General features: G+C 47.3%; 1 protein-coding gene across 2 annotated transcripts in view; it reads left to right on the top strand.

Annotated features, from left to right (window-relative positions):
* Window positions 1-2,238: 2,238 nt before the first annotated feature.
* The window catches only part of ITGA6 (integrin subunit alpha 6), a 76,345-nt gene continuing 61,637 nt past the window's right edge, over window positions 2,239-16,946 (top strand). For both annotated transcript variants that reach the window (XM_057744827.1, XM_057744826.1), the window contains exon 1: window positions 2,239-2,638. In XM_057744827.1, the coding sequence (XP_057600810.1) occupies window positions 2,457-2,638 (182 nt within the window). In that variant the 5' untranslated portion in view covers window positions 2,239-2,456. The remainder of the gene's footprint in view (window positions 2,639-16,946) is intronic.

Below are 16,946 nucleotides of genomic sequence, written 5' to 3'. Positions count from 1 at the left end.
AGGCTTAAGGGCTCAGACCTTTCAGTTGCTGGATTGTGGGGAAGTTGGCGCGTCCTAGGAAAGCGGTTGGCCAGGGTGGGGCCAGTTGAACTTTGGGAGCTCAGGGCATAGCTTTTATCTACCAGCTCAGAAGTATTTCAGCAACCATTACAGCCCCATCAGTGGCTCCTGTTGAGTACCAGCCTGCAGTGAGGTACATTGTACTCTGATAGCTGGGACCTGTCCCTCTGGAACAGTATGTGTTTAACATGAAGAAGAAAGGCTAACTTGCATGAAAAATCATATTGCAGATGTTTCTCAGCTTACTAGATCATAGTCTCCAATGGTTTCTCAACCTTATCAAGGTTAAAACAGTGTGATCTTCAAGACTGTCTACTGAACTTGAACCCACTGCATCCCACTTTGGACTATATTTGACCGGAGGTATTGATTGGGAGAGAAGCGGGACATACCCCGCTTCTGGCAGCTGTTACCACCTGTGGACCCTTGATGATGTTCAGGTGGCTCTTCTGTGTGGCACAGGCTGATTGATCCCTTGGTACAAATACCCCTTGAGGCGAAATGGCACATGACCCCCAGCCCGATCCTACATGCACACTCAGAGCTCCAGCTCTTCCCTGGGACTGCACTCTGCTTCTATTTCCAAAGCAGAGACGTCAGATTTCAAGGCAGTCTCCCCAAGGCATTCCAGGAGCCTTTGGGCTAGCATTTTTGGCAGACTGCTGAAGGACCCCTTTTCAGAACAAGGTTTTTATTTATTTTTTTATCTTTTGGCTGTGCTGCTCCACATGTGAAATCTTAGTTCCCTGACAAGGGATCTAACCCACACCTCCTGCGTTGGAAACGCAGTCTTAACTACTGGACCTCCAGGGAAGTACCAGAACAAGGTTTTTAAATGCATAAAGTAAAATACATGGGATTACAAAGGAAACCAATTACACTGAAATACAGTCAACACAATATTTTTAGAAAATTGTGTTATAGCAATATGATATACATTTTAATTGACATATGACATAAGATCAAGCTGAGAGTCTAATAACTACTGTAATTTAGGATATTTGCAACAAATGGGATGTGATGTAAAAAACCTATGGCTTCCACTGGAGACTAAGGCATGGATTCTTATCTTACTGCCACCGTGGTGCGTTGCCTACCTTCATAACGGAAGGAAATGCTAAAAAGTCAGTTAAAGGATTAGTGAAAATAAAAATGTAAATTTTTTTGTCATCCAAATTCACAGTAACCTGAATTCTCTCTCCCCGGGTGAAGAAACCCTGCAGGATAAAGTTACCCCAGGGGTCAACACCTCACTGGAGGCCCCACCCCTTGTGCTGGAGGCTGGAGGTTTTAGGCCACCCACACCGAGCTCAGAGCGGTCTCTGGGCAGGGAAGTTCTTCTCCCAGCTAGTTCTGGGAATTTGGGGGCAGGAAAGAAGGGCTCCTGAGCTCGTGGGGGGCACTTTAAATAACGCATCCTTCACTGTTGAGGACTTTCTCAGTCTGAGAACACCTGGAAACCAAGTTTTAAGTTGCCTACACCAGTGTGACTTCTCTCACAAACTCTCCTTTCCACCTGGACACAGATCCCTGGATGCTCTGGGGCAAGGCTGAGCTTCAGTTTTCTCGTCTGCAAAAAGAAAATACCCCCCTCATAAGCGTCTTAGGAGCATGAAATGAGGTAATAGCTGTGCTTTGTCAGCTGCACAGCCCTATTAAAGTTTGTGCTGTTAGCCTTTTTGACGGTTAGGTCTTTGAGGGCCGAGGACAATCTATGCACCTTCATCCCCCAAGTAGCTGGCCCGCGTTAAGCGCTCCATAAACACCCGTGGAATGAACGAAGGGAGGCTTCATTCGCACGTGGGCCTCGGCAGGCGAGCACCTGGGGCTCCGGGCCCTCAGGGCCGGCGCATCACCAGCACCGGTCTTTACTAACAGGTAGTACACGCCTTTCCGGCTCGGCGCCGAAGGGCAACCACAATTCAAACGCTTCTCTGCTGGAGGACCCCGGGACTGGGGCCGCCCGGCCCGCAGCGCGCCCCCGGGTCTCCCCGCCGCGGCTTCCGCGCCAGGTGCGGGGCGGTGCGGCGGGGAGGGGCCGGGCCGGGCCGGGCCGCCCCGCAGCCGCGCCGGCCGGGAAGGTGCCGGCGGCGGGCGCGCGAGGAGGGGCCGGGGCGTGGGGAGGGTCGGGGCGGGGCCGGCGTCCTCGTCACTTGATAAAACGCCTGCGAGTCTCCAGAGAACAACGGGCTCATTCAGTGGTCGGGAGCTGCCCGCGAGGGGGAGCGGCCGGCCGGAGAGCGCGACTCGTCCCGGGGGTGGGGCCGGGGCCGGGCGCGGCGGCGAGAAGAGACCGGGGCGGCCGCGGCGGCAGCGGCGGCGCTGCAACCTCGAACCCGGGCCGGAGCGCAGGGCGGCCGCGCGGCTTCCCCCTCCCGCTCCCGGCGCGCCGGCCCATGGCGGCCGCGGGGCGGCTGTGGCTGCTCTACCTGTCGGCCGGGCTCCTGCCGCGGCTCGGCGGCGCTTTCAACCTGGACGCCCGCGAGGACAATGTGATCGAGAAAACCGGGGACCCCGGGAGCCTCTTCGGCTTCTCGCTGGCCATGCACTGGCAGCTGCAGCCCGAGGACAAGCGGCTGTGAGTTCCTCGACTCTGCCCACCCCGCCGGGGCGCCGGCCCGCGCGCGAACCGGGCCGAGGGCGCGCCGCGTTCCCGCCGGCCCTGCCCCGCCCGGGACTCCGCCGGCCCCGGTGGGGGGCGGGGGGGGGGGGCGGGGAGTGGGGCTCGGCGCCCCGCGTGCTCCGCCCGGCGCCGCGCCTCCCCCGATTCAGCCCGGGAAGGAGGAGAACCCGGGGGCCGACCCCCGCGGACCGCGGCCCCGGGAGAGTTTACTTTTTTTTTTTTTTTTTTTTTTGGGAAACAAAGTGCTTTCCGGTGGTCCTTCCCTCCGGGCCTGTTTGCTGGGAACCCGGCAGGTGGCACGCTTTGCTGAGCTTCACGTGCGTGTGGGGCGGGGGTGACGTGGGGTGGAGGGGCGCTGCATCGCGGCGGTGAGGTGACTGGGAGGGTGGGTCTGGGAGACCCGGGCCTTTCCCGAACTCGCAGAGAACACCCCGGACCCCCGCACACGCGCGCGCCCCGCAGGAGTTGCAAAGCCACCTTTCGTCACGTCCTGCGTGGCTCTCCCCGAAGGGCGGGTGCCCCAGTAGGAGAAACTTTTAACATGCCTTCCCCCTTTTTAAAAAGATGGAACTAACCAAGCACCTGTTCGCAGGACTAGGTCAGCTGAGAAAACAAGACCCCGTTCGTGGTGTGGCCGACCCTCTGCCCAAGCCCCAAAGTGTCCGGCGCCACCCGAGACCCTCCGGGCCCCTGCACTAGGCAGGCCCTGCCGAGGGGTTAAAGCAAAATGTCCGATCTGGGCTGGGGCTTTGCAAACAAGCTTTGGAAGTGACAGCCCCCTACCATGGCATAGCGGTGTTCCTCCCTGGAGAAAGTGGAGCCCGGCACTCTTAGCCTCTCCTTTTCTTTCTTAGACAGTGCTTGGTTCCCACATGATCAAACTGTTTAGGCTGGAGAGGGTATTTGGGAGCTTAGTCGCCTTAATCGCTGTGGGGCTGCATTCTTGATCTGTGCTACCGAAAAATAAACTCACAAAAGGTCCCCCCTCCCCCCAGGCCTTTAGTTGAGCTGAGGTGCTTCCAGGACCAACAGACCGAAGAAAGCAAAGTGCAGCAACAGAAAAGAGAGAAGTTTGTGTTTATGAGAGGGGAATGAGATTTTAGGGTTGGAGGAAACCTCTTGATTTGAGCAATTAAGAACTTTGGAATTGGTGAATGTTGTGGGTCCCTGAACCTAAAGTCAGATTTTTCTGATAACACCTACTAGTGAAGCAAAGAAACTAGTTGGGAGTGGGGAGGCTGAGGGCTGGTGGTCTGCAGGCCTGGTCAGCTGCTTATACTCTGCTTTCTCTCAGTGGAAATAATTGTTATGCTGTAAATTTGAAATGAAAGGTGGTTTCTGTTAACTCAGTTAATGGATGACGTTTAGTGTCTCTGAATACTTGTGTATAGATGTGCATCCACCCGTATGGAGAATGAACTTGTTAGTGCAGAAATGATCATGGACCAGCAGAGGGAATACACTCTCCTTGGCATTCTCTGTGCCAGACGCCTACTAAAGCTGGTGGTTTCCTTGAAATACTTGCTCAAGCAAACATTGTGAAGGGGAAGTACCAGGCAAGAAAGTATCCTGGGGGTGGAGATTTGCAAATGTGACTTCAGCCAGCATCTTTGTTGTCACTAAGGTTAGCAGTATGCTTGCTAAGACTTGTTCTCTCTGATGGGCTTCTCTGCTGTTAGAGCTGCTGCCAGGAAATAAGAAGAAGCTTGTGTTTGGGGTCTCATGCCTTCTAGAAATGCTCTTCTTAGCGACTGAAAGAGGGGAGTGGCCCACTTTAAAGGGGGCTGTGTATCTTTCCTTAGAGTGAGGCAGTAACCACACTGTAGGGGGCTATGGTTTATGTGAAATGCTGCTCCCCCCCCCCCCATCGCTTCTTTTGGTAAAGTATTTCAGCAGCATTGGTCCACTCAGGAAAACCAGCACACACAGGTCACATCTGCATCAGTTGTCACCTTTGTCAGTAAAGGATGTGTGTGTAAATAACAGCCAGTGAGACGGAGACCCCGACCACTTCTGGTCCAGCTTCCTAAACTTTGTACTTGATGGGAAAGCTCAGTGGGAGTATTTCAGGGAACTGATGGGAGAGACCTGAGCTCAAAATTCCTTCTTGTTGTTTAGCAGCTGTTACTTTGAGCCTTAGTGTCTTTACCTGCAAAATGGAGATATTACTGCTTAATAGGGTTGTTGTGAGGATTAAGAGATAACATGCAGAGTGCCTAATTCCTACCTGGCATGGGTATTTGTTGACTGAATCGTAGCTGTTAATGGTATTGCATTTAGAAGCAGTAACTGAATTCCTACTGTGTGCCTGCTACTCCACAGGTGTTAAACATCCGGCGATTCTCACTCTGCCAAAGAGTAAAGGTTATGGTAGTTTGGGTAATTTAAATTTAGTCACATTTATGAAACCCATTTTCAAAGCAATTTAACTTTAATCCATCTTAGGCTTACAACAGAAGTAAATTTCTTGAACAAGGGACTTTATTGAAGTAGGAGAAGTAAAATATCAAAGATGTGTGGGCATATCAGATGAATGCAGCATTATGGGAACAAACCATAGATTTTTGTGGGTTAAACTTTCACCAGTGCTTTTTAAATATTTAATAACATCTTAAACTCTAGCAAAGATTTTATAACAGAATAATATTGTATCTGAAAGCCTTAAAACATGCTGGGTGTTCCTAAAACTTTGGGGACTGTAAAACAAATAGAGACTGTGAAACTTCACTCGTCTGTGTGTTAAAGAAGTTTCAGACTCCAAAAGGTTATTAGATGGTTGGCTGACTTACTGAGGTCTGAGCACCTTGGAATCTTTCATTTCGCTTAGGTAGTTAAGGTTGAGTCACCCTGCCTAGGTAGAAAGTATGGGATGGCATCTGTGGGTATGTCCGTCCTGTGAATCATCCCGCTTAGCTCTTCTGGGAAGAAATGGATCTGTGTATGACTGCAGGGCAGAATTTGGAAGGAAGAGATCTATACGTGATACTTTTGGGGAGCAATCCTGGGTTTAATCCAATTGCCATTTTCTTTTTGGGAACTTTCTGATCACTGCTGTCTTCCTCAGGCTCTCCAGGCCCCCTGTTGCTTCTGTTCTGACTCTGTAACGATTGCTCTTGGTTTTTCGCAGACCTGTGTTGCTCCAGCTCTTAAAATCCTGTTTACTGAACTAGAGATCATCTACTCCGACTAGCTCCCTTTATAGATGAAGAAACTGAAGTCGTTAGGAAATGTCTAAGGTCTCCTGAGTGCTGAAGCAGAATTGTAACAGAATCTGGATTTGAACTTGGTATTTCTGACTCATGCTCATTCCACCTCTTAAAGGAAAAGTCAGAAGTGTCCTTCAGACCTGGGGAAATTGGCCAGCATCTGAGTTTTGGAAATGTTCTATGTTAGGCTGATTTATTAAACTGCTCCCCATGTGGGTCAGGGCTGTCTATTTAAATGTCTGTGCCTGGATTCTCTTCCTATTGACCCTTATTCCAGCTGGCCTTAGATCAGCTTCCGGGTCCTTCTTTGCCTGTCACTCCTTCCCCTTCTGAAGTGGGGGGTGACTGGAGCCAGCCCGGGATCAGAACTGTGTCCAGGATGTGTACCTAAGCACTTGTTTCCTTGCATTCATTCAGAGTGCCGTGTGGCCCAGGGCCATCGTCCAAGGACTGTCTCGGTCACCTTGAGTCCTCAGAGTGGAAAAAGAGCTAAAATGAGTAGGGAGACTTAGAGGAGATCTTAGGACTCTGCAAGAAAGCAGAAATAAATAAGTTTAATTTGAACACAGGCTGATGTGAGCCCATCCAAGTAATGACTTAGGGTCAAAAAAAAAAAAAAAGTATTTTTGTAGTATGAATAATATGTCGCAGAAGTCAGGTAAAATGCTCAGGTAATAAAGTTTTACACTATTCTAAAGAAGCACTTACTGTGTTCTTAGTTGTATAATTCTCTATTTTAGCATAACAATAATAGCAAGATTTTATTTATGCTTTTGTAACTCAATAGTATTGGAACTATGGTGTATGGTTCCTGTAAGACCTTGACTCAACATATCACTGTGGACAGAGTGGCAGGTGAATTATCTGGCACTTTCAAGATAGACAGTAGAGATGTAATAGAAAATACTATCCTGCGCGTAGAAGACAGGACCAGTTTAACCTGGAACGCTGGTTGGTTCCCAGTCAGCCCATCTTGAAGAACATAATCATACTGTAAGAGCCAGATTAAATTTCTCCATGAAAGTCTTTTGAGCCCAACCCATGCTACAGCACTCCTTCTTCCTTTGAATGTCTGTAGCCCTTCGTATCTTGACAGTTGTGATGGTTTTGTGTTTAACAGTTATCTGCCATTTTCAGAGGATGATCTAATCTCCCCCAGCTGGATTATAGGTTTCTGTGAGGGCAGGGGTCTTGACGTTCATTACTTTGCTTGATAGCACCCAGCATATGCCTTGCAAATACAATGGAGTCGTATCATACACTCAATTTAACTTGTGAAATCAACTTTTCCAGCTCAGGGTAGAGAGGGAGAAATCCCTTTCTTTAACCCTCTGCCCTTCCCTGCTCACTGTCGGCATTCGTCTCTACTGTCCCCAGGGAAAGGGAAGCTATAGTGATAATGCAAAGAGACACACAAGACCTTAGTTCTTGGTCTTTGGGTTTTCAAGGGCCAGCTAAGGGATTTTCATGAGTGAGTTTTAATTACACTTGACTTTTGCCTTAAAGGCAGACTGTAGAACTTAACCCCAGACGTATAGGCTGACCTGCGTTGCAGCGGATACTCAGGATCTGCTGGTTGTTGACATGAGACTAGATAGAGAAGGATGGCTGTAGAGTAAGATCCCGAAAGCTACTTAACAAGGGTGTGGGAGTCAGATGAAGTAAGCATGTGAGGGAATTTGTGAATTGATGGCTAAAGCTTTGGTTATTCATGGATAGTAAGGGACTCTTGGATATATGTAACTCTTTAAATGCAGTGATGGGGAAGCTGCTGGCCCCCTCCAGTGAGAGCTGTAGAATGGTGATCCGGGTGGATCCCGTGTCGGAACCAGAGTGCTGATGGCCTTCTGGGAGGGTGGTCACGGTGGTCCAAGGCCCTGCAGAAAAGGGCCCTGGGAGCCTTACTGCTTGTCTTACCCTTCTGTTTTGGGTACAAGTTTAGAATCAAATAACTATATCTGCAAGGAACCTCAGGGATTCTCAAAGGTAACCTTGATTCTCATCAAGGTAACCTGTGGAATCTCTTTATAAAAAAATATAATTCCAGGCTCAGCTCAGATCTATTGTACTAGTTTCCACAGATGTGATCTAAGAATCTGTTTGTAAAGTTTTCTAAGTTTGAGCTAGATGAGCTTTCCTTTATTACACGGAAGGCAAAAATAACGTAGTGGATAAGGGCAGATTCTGGAGCTAGAGTCTAGATACCAGCTAGAGTCTAGAGCTAGACGGGATCATATCCTGCTCAGCTGTAACGTTGTGCAGGGTATCTACAGCTCTGCTTCCTGGTCCACACACGCCACCTAGCCATCCTCAGATACCAGTTAACTCAATTCTGACACTCTCTACCTGGAGGTAGCATCAGATCCCATAGATTAAGGGCTCAGTCCTAAAAGACTGTCTCTCCCCCACTTCAGATCCACATGTCAAGTCCAGGTTGTCACCTGTGCTGATGGACTGGCTATAGATTGGAGGTTCCTACGACCCCCCTCCTTGGGTTTGATTAATTTGTTAGAGTGGCTCTCAGAACTCAGAGAAACATTTGATTTACTAGATTACCAATTTATTATAAAAAGATATAACTGAAGAACTGCCAGTTGGAAGAGATGCATAGGGCAAGGTATGGGAAAAGGGTCTGGAGTTTCCATGCTCTCCCCCAACATGCCGCTCTCCCCAAATCCCCATGTGGTCACCAACCCTGAAGTTCTACAAACTCCATCCTTTTGGGTTTTTATGGAGGCTTCAATACATAGGCACGATTGATTAAATCATTAGCTATTGGTGATTGAACTCAACCTCCAGCCCTTCTTTCCTCCCTGGAGGTCAGGAGGGTGGGCCTGAAAGTTCCAACCCTCTAATCAAGTGCCTGGTTCTCTTGGCAACCAGCCTCCCTCCCTAGGTGCAGTCCCAAAGCCACCTCATTAACATAACAAAAGACATCTTTGTTGCTCTTAGGAAATTCCAAGGGTTTTAGGAGCTCTGTGCCAGGAACAGTAGAACGAAAAACCAAATATATATTATTATAAATCTCAATACCTCATCTCTCCGGATCTCTTTCCTCAGCTGTAAAGTGAGGATAATTGTACCTTAGACTAGTCATGACTCAGAGTAAGCACTTTGTGTGTGTTAAATAAATGTGGAAACCAAGGCTGTGAGAGGTGAAGTGGCCACGGCATGTTGGGCAAGTTGGTTCTCAGTCCACATCTTCCATGCCTCCTGGCCTGTGCAGTGTGTGCTTTCTCCTTTGGGGTTTAATTTTGATTTTGTTTAAGTGTCCATCCTCCCTTTGCATCCATTCTGCAGTTACATGTTTGGGAAGTACATCTCGGAAGAACCATGCCTTGTGGCCTTTTGGTAGCCGCCACGCAGTAGATAAACACCAGCAGGGTTTCAGTAGACAGAGGAGGTGAATGGGCAGACCTGTCACAGAGATGATGCGGCTCTGGATGTGCAGGGACCTCGGGTACAGGGTACCCCCGGAGGGTGGATGTGTAGTTACAGGGTGGAGTGGGTTATAAGGAATACCAGCCTTCTGGTTTCCAGATCTTCTCAGACCTCTGTGACGGTGAAAGTCTCAGCCCCTCCTTATCCCTGGTAGGCTGGATAACGTGTACTCCACCCAGGGCAGGGCTGATGATGATTTGTTTTTCTTAGTCCTCCGTTTGGCACTCACGTATGGTAGGAAGGAGCTTGTGCAAAGCTGGATCTGATTTGTTGACAGTGAGGCTGCCTAAAGTTGAAAATGCACCGTGTGGAAGCCATGTTTTATCAGGTTTTTGGTTGTTTGTTTGTTAAACTGGTGTTTAGAATTGCATACAGAGATCTGGAACTAAATTAAGAGGCTAATTGTTAATTAATCCTGGACTGGGACAGGTCAATTGGCTCTTCACCAGTGTTAGTCCTTGTTAGCCTGGTAACAGGGTGGAATGATCACCATCTAAACCCCTGCTGTCTGGCTTTTCCATTTCGATAAACAGGGCAAGACAATTCTAAATCAGTTCACCTGATCCGTGGTTGGTGTGTTTGCAGAATGACACCTTTCCTAGGCCACAGGGTAGCAGCCAACCTTCCCCACACCACGCACACGTGGCCACAATGCTGGATTCCAGTGTTGGATACTGTTGTCACTTCATCTAATCCCCAACTGGCAAAAGGGCTTTTGGAAACATTAAGTCTCAAAAACCAATTAAATGGTAAAGGTGATTGTTCTGAATGAGGAGGAATGGGGAAAGTGCTGTGAAAGGTGCAGAAGGCAAGCGACACGGAGCTGTGGTTGCTGCTCGCATGTTTATGTGCCAACCAGCTGGGTAGTTTTTACATGTCATATAATCCGAAGGTTACTTTTTTTGAAAAGCCATTTCAGATATAAGAAAAACCTTTTAGAGAAATTGGTTGTATAAGCTCGGGGCTATAGAAATAAAAATAAACTTTGATATAATATGCAAGGGACACATGAATTAGTGATGGGAAGAATAAACAAGCACAGGGTAAAGCCTCTTTACCCGTGGTCTGTGTTTGCTTTGCTCCCTGATATCGCTGTTGTTACAGTTTCTTCATTATTGAAAAGGACATTCATTTGTACTGACGTTATTTTAATCGTGTGTGTGTGTGTGAGATACACATGATAATAAACGTTTCAGACTCAAAGAGTAGGATGTCACTGAACTCTAGGTCTCCTGAGCCAATTAACCTGTTGTCTTTGCAGACTCAGAGTCCTTGTCTTCGGGGTTGACTGCCATTGATCAAGTGGTCAGTCTTCTGTGGTCCCGAGAAATCAGCATGATGTAAAGTTAACTGGAGGATCCCATCAGAGCGAGCCGTGGTGTAGGTGTGGAACGGTGGTTCCTTGGTGTGAATGGCCCATTCGGCAGCACTGGAAGTTAGAACTTCTGTCCTCCCTTTCTCTGCTGAGGAGAGTAAAAACTTCTTTCCTGAGTCCCTTCCCACAGATATGTTCTGTGAGATGATGGCCTGACCTCTCTCCTCCTGGCAGTGTAGTTTCATCTGTCCCTTGAGAACAAAGTTATTTTGAAGTAGTAAAATGGAAATGTTTAGAATTCTACAAGGCTCTGGAGATTGGAGATAGGTAGGGAAAGATATTTAAAATACCTGGAGTGAATGTGAGGCATTGAAAACCTATTGATTGGGCTTATGGAATCCAACTTTACTGGGATACAAATAAACCTAAGAGTTTTTAAAGAAGGAAAAGCTTAAAGAGGTTTAGATGTGATCAAGTGGATATGCAGACATGATTCTAGGAAAATGGCTTTGCCACTGAGGCCTCATGGCTGCTAATGAGAGTAGGCCCACGGGCCAGCTTAGGACAATACTCAGAAAAAGTTGAGAGTTGGCTTTCAGATCTGGGTGATGAAGATAGGGTCCTGGGGAAGACTGAGGGAGAGGCCCACCGAATGAGATGGTCCAAACCTCAAGGGAGGACTTTGGGGGCCAGCTGGAGAAGTGGTAATGTCTTTAATGCGATAGTGTCTTTAATGCCCAGCACATGGTAAAGTCTTTTCAGATTCCGTATCAGTTCAGCCAGTTTAGAAAGAAAAGTACTTTCTAAGCCGTGTATTCAGAAAGGGCCCAAAGCTGCTACAGAGATGAACTGAGAAAGGGTGCGGGAGTGTGGAGAGGCATCCTGGGAACCCTCACCCAAGGACGATCCCCTCAGCTTAGCCGTACCACCAACCAGAAGCCAAGAGAGAAGGGTTTTCACGATCATAGGATAAGAAATTGGTGTTCTGTAAGCTCGTTTATTTCTTGGTATGTGCATGTATATAAAAGTGTATATTGTATATTTCAACCTAAAAGAAATAGGGATTTTTATCCTCACTTGAACATGAGGACCAAGTGAAAACTTGGAGGGGAGTGTGCTCTGGACTTGCTAGAAAAACCGTAACCAGCTTTTTGTTTTTCCTCTATAAAAGTTGCTAATAAATGCTCAGGCACTCTTCTAGGGCTAGAGATACAGCAGATAAATAGATAAAATTCCTACTTAGGTTCTGATGGAAGAGACAAAATAACTAGGGGTATTATGTTAGATGGTAATAGTGATACAGGGGAAAATGAAGTGGAGAGAAGCACTAAAGAGTGGGAATGGGGTAGGGAGTGGTGGGCCACCGGGCAGCCGGGGAAGACTTCACTGAGAAGGTATAAGCCATGTCAATATTGGGGGCGGGGGAGTATCTCTGGCAATGAGAACAGCAAGTGCAAAGGCCCTGAGGCAGAAGCATGCCTAGCATGTTCGGGAACAGCAAGGAAGCCTAGTCTCCTTGGAGTCCAAATCGTGTAGAGCGTTATAGGTCTTTGAAAGACTGGTTTTTACTCTCGAATGAGATGGGAAGCTATTGGAGGATTCTCAGAAGAGTATGACATATTCTGACTTAGATTTTAAATGAATTTCTCTAGCTGCTACATTATTGAGAATAGACTCAATAGATCATTAAGTGATCTTAATGAGGAGAGTCCTTTTAATAATAGGTAAGAGATGATAGTGGTTTGGACCAAGATCGTAGCAGTGAAGATAGTGAGAAGTGGTTGGATTCTGGATATATTTTGAAAGTAGTGTCAACGCTATTTCCTATGGACTAGATATGAGGGAGAAAAGCTGGTAGGGAAAACCATTGTCATCCAGTGGTTTAGGGTGGACTCTAAAAGAAACCTATTTGCGGGGAAGAGCAGGAGTTGAATTTTGGAGATCCTGAGTTTGAGATGTCTAGACATCAAGTGGAGTTGTTAAGTAGGCACTTGAATATGTGTCTGAAGTTTGGGTGGAAAGGTTTGGATTGGAGGTGTAACTAGTGAAGCCACGGGCACCTAGGTTGTAGTTAGAGCAGTGGACTGAATGAATGCGTTCTCCAAGGAAGCGAAGCTAGAGACTAAGGACGCAGCTGCAGCGCACACCCACGTAGGGGTTAGGAAGATGGGGGGACCAGCACGAGGCATGGAGAGGGATGGCCAGTGAGGTGAGGAGCCAGGTGACGTGCCATCCTGGAAGCCACACGATGCAGGTGTTTCAGGGAGGGAGTGATCAATCAGTCGTGTCAAATGACACTGAGAATTGATCCCTGGCATAGCAATACGGAGGTCATTGGTGACCTTGTCAGAACCCTTGTGGAGAGTGGGAGCAGTGCCTGGCTCGACTGGGTTGGTGAGAGACTGGAAGAGGAACTGGAGGCAAAGAATAGGAACTCTAGTTTTGCTGAAGAGGGGAGCAGAGCAAGAGATCGAAGGGAAACTGATCAAGAGGGAATCTTATTTTTTTTAAGATGGAAGTGACTGTGAGCTAGTCTGTTGATGAGGATGATTCACTAGAAAGGGAAAAATGAATGCAGGAGTGGGGGGAATGGCTGGTGTGATGACTGCGAGTAGGTGAGAGGGATACATCAGTGGAGAAGTGAGCCTGGTTACTGGAGCACAGCTAGGTCATCACACCGCAGAATAAAAGGGCACAGATGCGGGTGGGTGGGCAGTTATCCTGGTGGGAGACTGAAGTTTTTCTGGTTGCTTCTAATTTCTCAGTGAATTGTAATAGATCATTAACCCTAAGTTACTCAATACCTGCATAGAAGTTTGCCTTGTAGGAGTAAGAACTCCACTCTAGAGGCAAAGGAATGTGGGGTTTGAATCCCAGCTGCTTCACATTCTGTTGACTTGACCTTGGGCGAGTTGCTTTGTCCTCATCAGTAAAATGGAGGCACCAATGATAAGTACCCCATAGAGTTGTGAAGATGAAATGTAGTGAGTATGAAGCCCTTAGCATCCAGTAAACAGTGGCCTTTACTGCTGTGCGTGCCTTAGAGTAAAATAGTAGTATAATCTCTTCACATGGGGGAGTTTTGTAGCTATATTATCTTTACTGTCTGGCAGACAGCAGAGGTTACCCTTTGGGGGTCAGGTCAAAGGTGAAGTTGCCACCAGAGTTGGGGAGAAGTTCACTTATAAATGGGAACTATCATACAGCCTTGAAGAGAGGAAGGGGAAATATGGGACTTGGAGGAAGAAAGAGAAGATGGAAGTAAGGCAAAATCCTTTAAGGATTTCCAGTTTCTTGTGCTATATTTGAACTGCGGAGAACCACAGCTTCTTATTTTGTTAAATTCTTACAAGGCTCACTTTATGTGTTGGGTGGAATTTCCCATGTGGGAGTATCTGCAGCTCCGGAATCTGGTTCCATTTCAGACAGCACAGCATCTGTGTGTCCTGCAGGCCGGCTGGGCGCGGTGGGGGCGGAGCATTGGCAGGTGGGTGGGTACCATGCTGGGTGAGAGTGAGTGGGCAACAGGCAGGGGTGCCCAGACCCAGCTTCCTGTTCCCTGGCCCGACGGACTGTCTTTGTGATCCAAGTCAACGTGTGCAGCGTTTCACTGCGTGCATTGAACAAAAGTGATGTATGGCCTTGTTGAGTTGTCAGGGATGTAGAAAACGAGATTAAATGGCATTGTGGGTTCTGAAATACTGTCAATTTTCAGTCTCTTCTTTCAAGATAAATGTTACTGGCTAAAGAGGTAGCTTGAGGTAAATCTGAATCTGAAAGGAAATAGAGTAAGTGTGCAGTTATGCAAGAGTGTGACTCATCAGGACCTTAGCACCCTTGCCCTGGGGTGTGCCACAGATTCCTTAGGGAACATCTTCCGGAGGTGGCATGGGGGTGAGTTATTAAAAAAAAAAAAAGTTATCTCAGTATAGTGCAGAATGAAATGTAAGTTTTTACCATAAAACACAAGGCTTTAAAGACGGTTCAAGCTTTTGGTGGTCGCCTTGGGCTACGCCGTCATTCTTGTTCATCTCCTCTTGTCAGTCAGGGCTTCCTTGAAAATGGTTGAACCACTGACCAGCCTAACCGTTTCTCTGCAGAGGGATGACTGACACCCAGGAAAGTCAAGCGACAGCTAGGTAGTGGCAGTGTGAGCCCTGGAACCCAGTTGTCCAACGCCTAGTCCACCTGGTGCCATGCTGTACAGGTCTACATCTTGATAGCCAATTCCTGAAATTAAACCTGTACCGCATCATCTTGCTCTTAATAGAACAGTATCTTACGTCTTTAAATGTCTTTCCCCCATAATGGCCTGGTATAGCAATAGCAAATACACAGCCACTGTTGCCCTCTCCGCCCTGCTAACTGGGGGCACTCCAAATGACCATAGCACTTCTTGCAGCTGAGTCTCGGAATCCTCCAGGTCAGAGGTAGCCTCTGCTCCTGTTATGTATGAGTGTTTGCACATGAGACAGCATCTATTTGCCCTCTTGGCCTGGCCAAATCCCCTGCATATGGAAGGCACTCTCTGAAAGTCTGCCTGATGGACATCATCCCTGCTTCTTAAGAAAAAGGCTGATGGCTTGTCCATTTTTGGTTCCAATCTAATAGACAGAAATGGGTACCCAGAAGGTATTTCTTAAGCTCTTAGAGTTAAGTTCCCAAATACATTGAAGTCTTGTAGAAAATAGGAAGTGGGATGACCATTTCTTTAGAATGATCCTTTAAACCCTGGTACTAGTACTACTACTTTTTAAAAAAATTGTGGTGAAATACACGAAAGATTTATCATCTTAACCATGTGAAAGCACACAGTTCAGTAGTGTTAAATGTTATCCACATGGTGGTGAACACCCTTGTACTCCTTAAACTTCTGGAGTGCCCAGAAATCAGGATGGCCCTATTATGAGGCCATAAAATATTGATAAACCAAACTTAAATACCTAAACATAAAATCGTGCTAAATCATACCATCTGATATGATATTCTAACATAGATTAGTGGCCGTGGAATTAAAAGTTTAACAAATCTATGATGTTGAAGATTCCATCTCCTAGCTTAGTAAGTGTTTTCCAGCCTGGTAAAGGACGGCTCCCGGCTGATTTCAGCAGCTGGGCCCTGGCTCCTTTTGTGGAACCCTAGGGTTTCTCACGCATATTTCTTGAGAAACCGAAATAATTTGATCTAATGTTTTTGCAGAGTTATGAGAAAATTGCACATGGAAAAAAAAAAACCTGGCCGTTTATTTCCTTTATCTTGCTTACTCCTCCCACCTACCTCTTTGTAGCTTTGAAACGAAACCTATTTCAGTGGCACGCTGAGTTCAGGTGGGGCTGAGGTTTGATGTGACAGTGGCATGTTTGTGGGTTGACTTTCAGGAGGAAGTGTGTGTGTTCGGGAACAGCAGATGAGACTGACAGCTGTCCCTGTTGGTAAGACTGGCGTTAGCTTGTTTTGCAAATACTTTGTTCATACCACCCTCCCCACCCATCCCCTGCTTTCTTTAGAGCCCTGTTAATCTAATACTTGGGAGCAGCTTTATCTTTTACTCTGTTCCTTCTCTCTTTGGTTTTCTAATGACTCATTTCTCTATTGCCCAGAACCTATTGAGTTTAATAGACTTTCTTTGTTCTTATTGATGTTTTCACTGTGAAGTTTCTAGCAAGCTATTTGGGAGCTGTGGAAACAGAGCTTACTGGTGGTTCTGAATTGTGGGCCCTCTGAAGGCAGGGCGTGGGGTCTGATTTATCTGTGTTTGCCCAGAGCTTTAATGTGGAGCCTGACACGTGTCGTTCTTCAAAAATAAAACAAAAATGTGCTTTAAAAGAAATCTGACCCCACACACAAGCCATAGGTGTTTTCACCTGCACAAAGAGTAGTCATATTACCCAATGATGCTTTTGTGGATGTCTTTACCACTGAAGCGGCTTCCCACCTGCCGAAGGTGGGAAGGAACCCAGGGGATGATCTAGAAAGGTCGTCCATCTCTCTCATTTTATAAATCAACAGCTGGAGGCCTAGGGTTTGTTGTCAGTTGTGCAGTCAGCTGCTGACAGAGCTGCCCCACAACCCCTCCTCTCCCTCGTGTCCAAAGGTCTCTCTGCACTTGGACCCCTGTCTTCTGCCTCCACTGCCCACCCCAGCAGGGACTGATCTAGCAGCCAATATGTCTGTTTTTATAAAATGTCACCGGAAGCTTAAGCAGATCTGTTCAGGTTCCACCAGGTTTCTTTGAAAATCTGTACTCATCCAAAGAGTTGCCATCCTGAGCTCCTGAGGTGACCATTTGTCCACGTGGAAC

The sequence above is a fragment of the Hippopotamus amphibius genome, chromosome 8 (assembly GCF_030028045.1).
Source record: "Hippopotamus amphibius kiboko isolate mHipAmp2 chromosome 8, mHipAmp2.hap2, whole genome shotgun sequence".
In the NCBI taxonomy this organism is placed as follows: Eukaryota; Metazoa; Chordata; class Mammalia; order Artiodactyla; family Hippopotamidae; genus Hippopotamus; species Hippopotamus amphibius.
Note: the sequence above shows the minus strand (reverse complement) of the source record. Positions and strands in the feature narration are given on the sequence as shown.